The sequence below is a fragment of the Xenopus tropicalis genome, chromosome 1 (genome assembly GCF_000004195.4).
Source record: "Xenopus tropicalis strain Nigerian chromosome 1, UCB_Xtro_10.0, whole genome shotgun sequence".
Lineage (NCBI taxonomy): Eukaryota > Metazoa > Chordata > Amphibia > Anura > Pipidae > Xenopus > Xenopus tropicalis.
In genome coordinates this window covers 135656471-135668407 of record NC_030677.2, presented here as the reverse complement: position 1 = coordinate 135668407, position 11937 = coordinate 135656471, and the positions used below count along the sequence as shown (strand labels likewise).

The 11937-nt window shown below is 39.0% G+C and overlaps 1 protein-coding gene and 3 non-coding genes across 6 annotated transcripts in view; all 4 read right to left on the bottom strand.

The window, feature by feature from the left end:
* Positions 1 to 4064: 4064 nt before the first annotated feature.
* On the bottom strand, positions 4065 to 4131 carry mir24a (microRNA mir-24a). The gene has a single exon (NR_049639.1). It is a non-coding gene; the product is annotated as a microRNA mir-24a (primary transcript).
* Positions 4132 to 4648: 517 nt separating this feature from the next.
* On the bottom strand, positions 4649 to 4744 carry mir27b (microRNA mir-27b). Its single transcript, NR_049554.1, has one exon. It is a non-coding gene; the product is annotated as a microRNA mir-27b (primary transcript).
* A 136-nt stretch (positions 4745 to 4880) lies between these two features.
* On the bottom strand, positions 4881 to 4968 carry mir23b (microRNA mir-23b). The gene has a single exon (NR_049657.1). It is a non-coding gene; the product is annotated as a microRNA mir-23b (primary transcript).
* Positions 4969 to 6435: 1467 nt separating this feature from the next.
* The window catches only part of aopep (aminopeptidase O (putative)), a 199960-nt gene continuing 194458 nt past the window's right edge, over positions 6436 to 11937 (bottom strand). For 2 of the 3 annotated variants that reach the window (XM_012971565.3, XM_012971569.3), the window contains exons 15-16: positions 9877 to 9963; positions 6436 to 6809 (exon numbers count right to left, since the gene is read on the bottom strand). In XM_012971565.3, coding sequence (XP_012827019.1) covers positions 6669 to 6809; positions 9877 to 9963 — 228 coding nt within the window. In that variant the 3' untranslated portion in view covers positions 6436 to 6668. The remainder of the gene's footprint in view (positions 6810 to 9876; positions 9964 to 11937) is intronic. The other variant, XM_018089437.2, reaches the window with a different exon arrangement.

Genomic DNA, 11937 nt, shown 5'->3' with positions numbered 1-11937 from the left:
GACTGGTTTCATGCCAAAACCTAAAAAGATTAATACACTTTTCCTGGGCTTTCAGCTCTCCCGATAAGCCTATCGACCAGTGTGCCAGTGTAAAGTGAAAGGTATTAATATTATAAAAAAAATAAATAGATTATAAAATTGTGTTATCAGAACAGTTATAACACAGCAATAAAAGAAGACATGATGTAGGGCTGAATATAGTTCAACAAACCCCTGCTCATGGTATTTATCACAAAGGTTAGCCAAAGCATCCTGCTAATAAGTGCATGCTGCAGGGCTAGTTACAGAGAAACTGTGGCTATTTAACTAAACTGTAATGATGTTTAATAAATCTATTTAATAGTCTGTACTATTTTCTTACAGTTGTTCATATATTTAACAATTCATTTGTGACATTTCTATGCAGCTTCAACCAATAAGAGCGATGGGCAAGTAGCAAATACATTTCAACTCATCTAAGGGTAATGGCACATGGAGATATTCCTAGCATCATGTTAATACATAAATTTAAAGTAAAAGGAGGGGACAATCCCCAGCATTTTGCTGGTTACCTGTCAAGCTGGAAATCTTGTTGGCATATAAACCACTGGGACCCTCCCCATGTGCCATTGCCCTTACTGGCAGATGCGAGCGGGAGTCAGTAATTTGCAATGCACTTCAACCAGCATGGTTCAGCGAGTTGTTTGCAGCAGGAACAAAAGTTAGGTTGAGCCAGCACAAAATATTAAACCATGAATTTTTCAATAACTATACATTAAAATATAACGGCAAAAGTAATTACTAAGCATCCACTGCAGTTTCGATATGTTTTATAATAGAGACTGTTCTCCTTTAAGTTACCTAGGGAACAGCAGCCATTCTGAGAGGGAATAATGAATAATTGAATAATTTTAACACCTGGGCATAATAAATGTAATTAATAAAAAGGAGTTGTAACAATTCTGCATAAGTCTTTTTTTTCCTTGATGATAGATACACATAGCCCTGACTAGCTGCCACTGACCCAACAAATAATAACAATAAACAGTATAAAAAAACCACATTCAAAAATGAAGAAGAATAATGACAGAGGCCCATTAATTATTCACAGAATAGCAATTAGTCTCATAATGGATTGTAACAGCCATAGAACACTTTCACTAGCGAGCAAGCAGTAACCTATTGATCAGAAAAATGGGTTTCATGCAGCATTCTGCTCACATCAGCTGCCAAACCTGCCCAAGCAGCTCAACCAATAGTGGCCGGGGAAAGGCTGACTCTAGGGAACAAGTTACCAACTATGCCGTGTGTGTGTGTGTAAGTGCACATGTAATCTTTTCTACTATGCTGTGTATCCATGTAGCACATAAAGACAGACACAGAATGCTGTTAGAACTAGTAATGGAGCTAACACACAGTCAGCACAAGTTAAAAACAGTGATTGCCACAAAACAGCACTGTGTGCAAACCAATCTCCCTCATGACACATTTATTTGCTATTGTTAAAAATATTATGTTCCTGCTAACGCAATGCACGGTATACGCAAAGTTACTTACGCTTGCCGTACCTGCTCTGCCCAATAGCTCCTGTAGCCCAAATTGGCACAGATTCCAGCAGTTTATTTTAACCCCGCATGGACAGATGTCAGCCATTTTTATTGAATACTGAATGACTATCTGCCCATGCCTCCCCAGCTCTATATGAAAGAACTGTCTAATTCTCTGCACTCCAAACTAGAATGTAGTAAATGGTGGGGCAGGCAGACTGCACAGCCAAGCCTTAGGCAGTCAGAAGATTTTGGAAGTCACAGCTCAACAACAGTTGAGAGGTTGCAAGTTGGACAAATTGTAGTAATGACGTCATGCCTCACTTTGCATCTTCCATTTACTTTGGTTGCACGGATTCATCAGATTCTGAATTTTTTGAAATTGGTTCCATGCTAGAATTATAGTCTTGTCAACTGACCATCTTAGATGGATATTTCACTGTGTTTAACATAACATGATACATTCTTAATGCAGTGTGAAATATCATTGTAGACTTAAACATGAATACTGCAGTACTCCTGTCCTTGGTTTGCCTTTGACAACATATTAGACAACAAAATTTAGGGGAAAGACCCATTTATTCTCAGAAATCACATGTAAATCACATTACTTAGCAGCACTCATAAGGATATATTCAGATTAAAATTCTTTCCAGTTTAAGTGTGATAATTAGACTTTTTGTTTTTGCTTTCTTCCAAAAAACTGGTCATATGGATCCTTCCCATGAGCAAGCTCAATACATTTCTTTGTATCACATCATCTCTCTCTATATTGTATATATATATATATATATATTATATTTCAACATTCATACCAATGTTTTGGCTCCTCCTTGGTTTTTGAGTTTGTGGATTTAAGGAATTTTTTTTTTCAAAATGTTAGAGCTTAATACATAAAAACCCGTGTGCTATTCATTCCTATGTGATTTTTATAAGCCCATTTATCAATGGGTGAAAGTTAGTGTTCACTATTTGATAAATATGCTTCAAAAAAACCTATAGAAAGTAATAGAGTGTGGGTGAGTTTTTATGTATTTATGTACACATTTTGATAAATCTGCCATAATAAACTCACTATTTAATAAAACCTCAAATGTTTGCTTATTTATGGAAAAAATGAATTGGAAAAACTCAATCGAATAAAAAAAACTCAAATACATCGAACTTGTAAGTTTACAAACTCAAAATAAAAAACCCCTTGAAAATTTATACAGGTACGGGACCTGTTATCCAGAATGCTCGGAACCTGGGGCTTTCCAGATAAAGGATCTTTCCGTAATTTGGATCTTAAGTCTGAACTTAAGTCTGCTAAAAATAATTTAAATATTGAATAAACCCAATAGGATTGTTTTGCCTCCAATAATGATTAATTATATCTTAGTTGGGATCAAGTACAAGGTACTGTTTTATTATTACAGAGAAAAAGGAAATCATTTTTAAAAATTAGAATTATTTGCTTATAATAGAGTCTGTGGGAGATGGCCTTTCCGTAATTTGGAACTTTCTGGATAACGGGTTTCTGGATAAGGGGTTCTATACTGAATATCGAGCAATTACATTTTTAAACCATAGTTTGAATATTGGAAGCTACAGTGCAAAAACATTCAAATTGATCAAATTAATCACCAATAAGTGTGACCATGCCAGCCCTGATGCTTCTAAGGCGCACTACGCACTTAATACACCCATAGTCCCCATCTCATTGCCTGGAGTGGAGAGTTGGTCAGGTGTCTGGGGTGAACGGGGCATTGAGTGGCAGTACTTAGAACTGTAAATGAGAGTTAAGATGCCATGAATTGTGTGTGACAGTAAATGTTCTGTTGACTTGTTTATGGGGAGCACAGCAGGTAGTGAAACTGGTGGGGAAGCAGAAGATGGGAGGTCTGACTGGGGCATGAAAGTGAAGGACCTGAGAGCTAGGTGTGAGTGTAGACAGTGTAGGTAACGGAGGGAGAACTGGAATAGTTTTAGATCCTATTGGATAATATACCCCCTGCTATATTTAAAAGGATATCAGAAGTCACCTTGGAGTTGTGTGACCACAATATATGTTTACATATAACTTGGAAAAACGTTGCAACACTATTTTTTTCAGTTAATAACAAACAGCAAAACTGCCTCGTTTTAAAGAAGATTTTTAATATAATCATAGTGGAATGGACAAACACAATGTATGTTAGAAAGATGTAAAATAAAACCGTGTTATATAAAAACTTGAGACAAATACACAAACCATACACAATGGTAGTGAGCCCACACTGCACAAAAAACACATGTGGAAATTACAGGCATTTACATCATTATGTTTATTGTGCTATTCAAACACTTCATGCAGAAACATTTACTTCATGGATGTAAAAAAAAGTTCCATTTAACAACTGTAATTGCTGGCCTGTACTTTCAGTGACGGCACCGCAGCATTCTCATTCCGATGGCTAATGCTAAACAGCCCTGAAGACAAATATTCACGCAGTACTGTGCCCCTTGGTGGGTACTTCTGTGTATTCTGGGAAAGTTGCGCTTTGCTCAAGGGCCCGACTCCTGTTCCTGCTGAACTGAGCCAGTGTGTGAAATAGAACTGATATCAGTTCAGTAGGCACAAGAGGACAGGTCCATCGTAGGTGTAGAACAGCTGCAGGTCCAGCCATATTGAATAACGTACCAATCTGAGAACCTATTAGAAAGTTGTGTTTCTCTATATACATACGCAAAATACATGCTTAAAAAACAAATACATCAACATATATATATAATGTATTGTATATATATATATATATTTATTATATATATATATATATATATATTTATTATATATATATATATATATATATATATATATATATATGTTACTGAAGTTCCCCCATGGACCAGAATGGTTTTGCTTTATTGCAATCATTTCTTACATGTCAGTTACCATTAAATCTGACAAGGTTGCAGAGCTTTAAAGGATCCTTCATTTATTAATTTATTTATTTGAGGTAAAATCACTTAAGTGTTTATTCAGTTCCTTTTGGAAGAACATTCTAAATAAATTCTATTAGAGGCACATGATAACTGCTGGGATGAGAACAAGCCAAGCACCGTAGCATGGGCCTCAGCAGGTTGTCCCTTTGCTTCCCCTCGCCCTCTCTTCAGGTGCAGAACTTAGCCACTGTGAACAAAGAGGGAATCAATCACTGTTCACCAATCAGCTAAGCTCTGCACCTTGGTAGAAAGGTCAGCGTCTGAGCCTTGTTAAGTGCTGGATCACGTTCCATGGGAGAATTTGTGCGGCTCCTCTTGCTTCCTGGATACGCCTTTTCAGATCTGTGTGCTTTTCGGGAAAAACAGCTAATGTTTCCATGCGAGTCGCCAAGGACATGGTTGTGTGGTAATCCCTGGCAATGTGATTTTAATCTTAACTCACAAATCAGCATGCCAGGAACCCAAACAGCCACACCGGTATTACAAAACTTTTAAAGTCTGGAATGCTACACCGCCTTTCAAAATACCAAGCACTGTAACTGAGTTCTGTTGTTTTGTAAGTGACCCTGTGCAGCAGCCATACAGTTTTGCTTCTCCGACAGCTGCTTCTATGCCTGGACAGTGGCAGCAAGAAATATAGAGAGTTTTAATCCACGCAGTATACAGGAAACAGGAAATCCCCAGCAATGGAGATAACATTCACACACATATATAGTAAATGTTTTAAACTAAGAGAAAAAAAAATTGCAGTTACAGTATCCCCAGGGCATTACTCCAATTACCTGAAGTAAAATGTGCTTTAACTCCTTGAAAGCTGAAAGCAATAAATACACGCTGATCCGGCTGTAGGAGGAAGGGAAGGTTATACTGCCTCTAAGTGCAGCAAAGGGTTCAATCAATAACAGTACATTTCATGATAATGCTATTATAGGGCCAGAAACACAGACAGGGTCGGGTCTGTTGCAGCAGCTATCACATTATTACATTGTTTGAGCACTCAGCAGAAAGGATGGAAGGCTGATTAAAGAAAAGACAATATAATAAAATCAATTCTTTGCAAATACAGAATATGGAGAGCCATTACTTACAAAAGGGCAAATACATTTGTGCTGCTGTTTATTCTTGCTCTTTTTCTTTCAGCCACCAACCTGAAGCTGCAGGTCTGTCTTAAAGTGAGGTGCCGGGAGCAGCATCACTTCCTACACCCAGCTATATAGCTTGCTCATTACCACAATGAGATGGAATCTAAAAAGGGAGGGACTGTATAGCTGCTTCAGCGCACTTCAGTCTGGAGCACACAGACAGTCTGGAGCACACAATGACATAAAGTGTGCATTTAAGGGCCATTTATAGCTTGCTACTACTGTGCATTTAGAATTTAGATGCTTGAAATATGGCTTCACCACAGAACATAAGTCCAAGGTCTACAAGGCTCCCAAGTGAGGAGGTTTGCACTGTAGTAACTAGGGCACACCTAACCCGCCAATCGGATTCCTGTCGCCCGAATCATACATTGGAAAGATCATTTGGAACAGTGTTTGAAATTAGACGCATTACTGTAGGAACGAGGAATGCTTGAGCAGCTAAGCACATTTTCCCTCACTGTATGTGAAAGATGTGGACGTCAGGATCTGTTAATAACAGCAATCTTCTCCAAAGTTATGTGAGCATCCAAGGGAAAAGCAAATCAAATGTGTTACTTCATTAGACAAGTATCTTAGCTATTTTGCTCTGCTGAAGACCTGCATACCAGACCCAAAAGTACAATATATGTGCAAACAGCACTGTGTAAATGTTTGGGAGAGGCATCTGCTTAAGAGAAACACTGTAGGAGCATATAAACACCATCACACCTACAGATTTCCTTCTCTCAGCCTGGCATATAATATATGTATGGAATTATGGATTGCATATTTCTTTAGAATTAGGTTTAGAAATGCACAGGTTACATTTTTAAATCCCAGTGAACTAGATTTATTTTATAGAAAAATGCAAGAGACTTATTGTACATAAAATCATAGACCTTCTGCATCTGATCACAGTACAAGACTCACTAGCCCCTGGTAACTCCCAAGTTAAGTGCTTTGCACACTGCAAACATCCAAACACAATGCTCTGCTCTACTAATAATAATAACAGAGGTTTTGGCCACAGCACAGGGCTATGAAAGTGAATCCATTAAAACAGCATTTCTCCAACCACTTTTACACAGGATATATCCATCTCATCTCTTACAGCAGCAAAGCATCTGCGGGCAATTTCTTGTTGTCTGGCGTCCTCGTTCACCATTAACTCTCCATAGAGATACACGCCCATGGCCTGTTGAGGAGAAGAGAGCAAGTAAACACTTATGAGCCCATCCTATATTGAAGCATACTTCTACATATCCAAACCCTCAGTTCATTCTTGCTCTGCATAGAGAGAAAGCCAAAAAACAAAGGAGAAGTCTTACATCAACACAAGTAGGTACTTCTAGTTGAGTACATTTTGTTATCCAATCATAAGTGAATATTAGTAAACCATATTTTATTGCCCAAACAGTGCAAAGTGCAGTAAATGACTTCACCCAGAAAATATGACTTCATCCATTAAAAGCAGAGAATGACCTGTTTGCTTATGGGCAAGACTATTAATGCATACTTTCCTTTTAAGCCAGGGATAGTACTGATATTAAGAGCACACAAACTTCAAAAGGCCCCAGTCTGCACAGGGTTATGTGTTTATTAAGAAGGAGTAGATCAGATTATTAGCAAGACAGTAAGTTTTTAGTGCTCAATGATTCATTTATGCCATCAGAATCTCAAGCTCTGTGTATAGTGTCTAGCTAGCCCCTAGTCTTTATGGAGTGCAATATGAATTTCCACTAGCTTTATGTTTAACTGCAGAAATACCCTGAGCAAATAACAGTACCTCCACTGTTGTTATTGAGAATAAGAGAAGACTGACTGCCTTGGAATTACAGTTAGTTATTTCCTTTCAGTGCAAGTGAAGATTTATATATGTACTGTACTAATATATATTTATGGGTACACACACATTCACATTTGTCTTTTGGAACAGGATGCAATGAATTTACCAAAAGCACAATCCGTGGGGGATCTTTACACTCATGCTAGAAAAATGTTCAGTGGCAAGCAGCATCTTGCCCTACAAACAAGAACACCACAAGAGCTCTAATGTCTAATGTTTCCCAGTTGGCTGGGCATCACGCAGAATCAATTTTACCGTATGCTCTTAAAGGTAACCTATCGCCCACATTGTCCTCCCACTGGAGGTGTGGCCTAATAGAGCCCACACTCCAGATAGGGGAAACAATAGCTTATTTTTGAGAAAAATAGTCCCTGCCAGCAGTAGGCTGCCCACATAAGGAGAGAGTTCCCGATGCGAGCAGCCATGTTGTGACACTCACATGCGCATAATAAGTGAGCGCCACAACTTGCTCATTATGCGAGGGTGAATCCCCTACACTGTTCCTGGCCAATTTCAGGCCTGATATCGTTAGGGCGTGCCCGTCGTTCCTGCCCCTACACGGCCGATAACGGCAGCTACAATCGGCCCGTGTATGGCCACCTTAAAGCTCCCAAGAAGCAAAGTCAATCATATCAGCAGCCCACTGGGAAGCCTCTGTATAAAATAAATAACCTTCCCTTTCCCCAGCAGTAGGCTGTTATCTTGTTAGATAAAGAACATTTCATTATACAGAGGCTTCGCAGTGGGCTGCTTTATACCTTGGGATCAGGAGGTAAAATGTGGCTTTAGCTTAATTTTTAAATTTTGGCAGATTTGAAAAACAGATATCCTGTAATTAAAAGAATAGGAAAAATGTATGTTCAGCACAAAACCTATTCATTGAACCAATGTTGAAAAGGGGGTATACTGTCCCTTTAAGACATTCTACAAACATAAAATGATTATCCAAATTATTATAACAAACTTTACATCAACTATAACCAGTGCAGAAGCTTGTATCAGTCTATTTTTGGGTCTTAGACCATTTTACAAAGTTCACTTTGCAATGAGATGTTGATGGCCTGTCCCAGGAAACTGGCCTACCACTGAGCTGAAGATAACTGCACTGTCAATGTTATTAAAGGAACAGTAACACCAAAAAATGAAAGTCTTTTAAAGTAATTAAAATATAATGTACAGTTGCCCTGCGCTGGTAAAGCTGGTAAGTTTGCAACAGAAACGCTACTATAGTTTATATAAATGAGCTGCTATGTCAGCACAAGGGCAGCCATTGAAGCTGGGAAAAAGGAGAAAAGGCACAGGTTACATAGCAGATAACAGATAAGCTTTGTAGAATTTAATGGGGTTTTATCTGTTATCTGGTAAGTAACCTGTGCCTTTTCTCCTGTAAATGGCTGCCCCGTGGCTACACAGAAGCTTTGTTTATATAAACTATAGTAGTCTTTCTAAGGAAAACACACCAGTTGTACCAGTACTGGGCAGCATTACATTATATAGTAATTACTTTTATACATTTTCATTTTTTGGTGTTACTGTCCCTTTAAGTGAAAGGAAGATTTCAGAGATTTCAAGCTGTACTGAGCCAAGGGAGGGCTGTAGCATTCCCAGTTAAGCATACCAAGGAGCATGGCCTCTGACTGACATCTGGGTCATTCTCTGATCTCCAAAGGGTCTATTTGGGTGCAACAGAGGTCCTGTCTCCCAGGATTAGCAAAATATACACATTTATTAAATATATGCAGTTAACACGCATTTTCCTATGAAAGCAACTCTACTAATTATGCTGAAATTGTTCAACCACTAAAAAAATATAAAAATGTAATAATATTCAAAGAAAGCCAGCCCCTTTATCCTGCACATTTCCTACCGTCCTTTATTTGAGCAGAAGTCTTTAGCAGATACATTCTTTTACTGTTACCCAGAAATTCTTTTCCTTCGAGGAGAGAAATGCTAATCCTTATTTGGCATAAGAGTGAAATATATTTAGCCGAACCCTGTTCTGAATATAGATTGGCTGAAAAGGGTTCAACATGTATCATCTCAAAAGCATTTTAGCTTTTTCACCTTATGATCATGAGGAAAGGAAAAAACAGCTGTGTACTTTTTCATGGTCATAAAAACGTTTCTTTTACAGATGTAGAGAGATAGGTAAATATGCAGACAAGGCATCAAATGTTACATTATTCAGATGTCCATTACCATCTACAGAATCTACAGTACAACTGGTAATCTAAATGCTAACTACTCTCTGCAGAACTCTCTGACATTTAACAGGAAGGGGCCATTTTATTACCCAGGCATTTTTCATTTACATCTGACAAAGTGATGCAACAGAAGGGCGAGTGAGTAACTGGGGGGGCTGTAATTCATCAACAAAGTTGCACTTTGGCTGCCCTTTGTATGTAGCATTACACACCTGGTCCTCGTGCAGGAACTTCTCCACATCCTTGTAGGCCACAGTGTACTTATGCTTTACAACCAGCTCACACCATCTATGCCGAACCTATAAGATAAACAAAGTAGTAAAGTCAGACCGCAGTTATGCAAAGCATAATAAAAATGAAGGGCTCATGTATCAAAAGGGCAGAGGCCACACAGATGATGCATGGCTGCAGCCACAAGTTTCTTTTTGCACTGAAGTTGCTAAAGCCTGTAATTGACAGATGCAGATTCTACGAAAAAAAGTCATAATTCCCTTTGAGAACCCCATGCTACAGATCAAACTAACATTGCTTTGACATCCCATGTTGCACCACAGCAGGACACGGGTTGATCTACCACAAAGAACTACTCTTCTCCCAACTTTGCCACCCTGCAACACTGCAGTTTATGCACAATAGGCACATAAATCTTTATGGAAATACATGTTCCAATATCATTACTTGTACATTGCTGCAGAGACATGACTGGGAACAGGTCTGGACTGGGGTTCAAAATAGGCCCTGGCATTTTAAGTACACACAGGCCTGGATTTGTGGAGAGGCCACAAAGGCCTGGGCCTAGGGTGTCAGAAGTTTAGAAGAAAATTTTTAAATTTGGCTCCCATACGGAGCAGTTGGGACCTTTCCGCACTGCTCGGTATGGGAGTTTAAAGGAGCGCATGCGCACTCGCGGCTGCAGGGGAGGGGGGATTGTCGCGCGTTCGCGAATGCGCACTGGAGGGGGGGCGCGTGTTCGCACATGCGCACGGGGGGGATCCCACAGGGGCGGCCTCGGGGTGCCCAGAAGAGAAATCCGGCCCCGAGTACACATAGGCCCAAACAGTCCCTCATCGGCCCACTAAATAGTGAGTCTGTGACATCTTACAGCCATCATTGTTGGGTGTGAATTTATTGCTCATAAAATGTGTTTATCTTGATGAAAAGTCACATGAGAAGCAACTTGTAGGCATCATCCAGATTACACCAGGGCACTTGACCTAAGCAACAATGTGAAAAAATCTGGAGTACAATGATGCTGTTCATGGCCACAGATTTTTGATGTCACTGTCTGCACTGGGTGGAGTGCATGAGTGATCCTTACAAAAGATCTCAATAAATGGAAGAGGACACCCACTAAGACCCTATTGTATTTACTGAGCATAGCAGGGCTGGAAGCAGTGAGTCAAGAACTGAACCAGCACATTCCTATTGGCAAATAGATGGGTTTGATGCTTCATTCTTTTTGACATTCATAGTACTAATTCCAGTCCACACTGGATGATATATCGAGACTTATGCAATCTTATTATATTTTGTTCTGGTTTTACTGCATGAATTAGACCAGAAATATGGTGTGATTTCACAACCATGGTGTTCCCAAGAAGGAACCCTTTCCTATAGAAAAATGTAATTTCAAAATGTTGTCCAAACAATAATCTTATATTGCATTCAACATACAGTGAAGCCAACTGTAGCACTTTAGTAACATAAGATTGTAATTAAGAAGAAGGAAAAGGATAAGCAAAAACACATTAATAGAGAAACAATGTACAGAAGAACAAGTGTGATTTTACAGAACATTGTTCATATCATAAATCGTTAAATTATGCGCTTGCAAAATGCTAGGTGCTACAAATAGCCCAAGGGAAACCAACACAACAGACATGATCAGGGTTCAAGACAAATCAACAAACTGCACATCTTTATCATCTTTACTCCTTATAGGGCACACAGTCTCTCAATTTCTTGCTCAAGCAAATTCACTCCATTACAACAGTGTCAAACGCTATGAAATTGTATGTATTTAAAAAAAAGTTGCTAATGATGGTGCCCATAGCAATACTTTTCTAGGTAAAGACTTATGTTAAAGACTGCCAAATAAACCTTAAAAATTACAAAATACAAATACAACTCCTTGGCAGCACCATGTCTGAGTGCATAAACCAAAGACTGAGGGTAGGCACCTCTCCTCCCTGCATACACAAAAACAGGAAACATGGCTTTGGCCTTGAGGAGTGCATGTTAAAGAGCTAAGGAAACATACATTTCTGGACTGT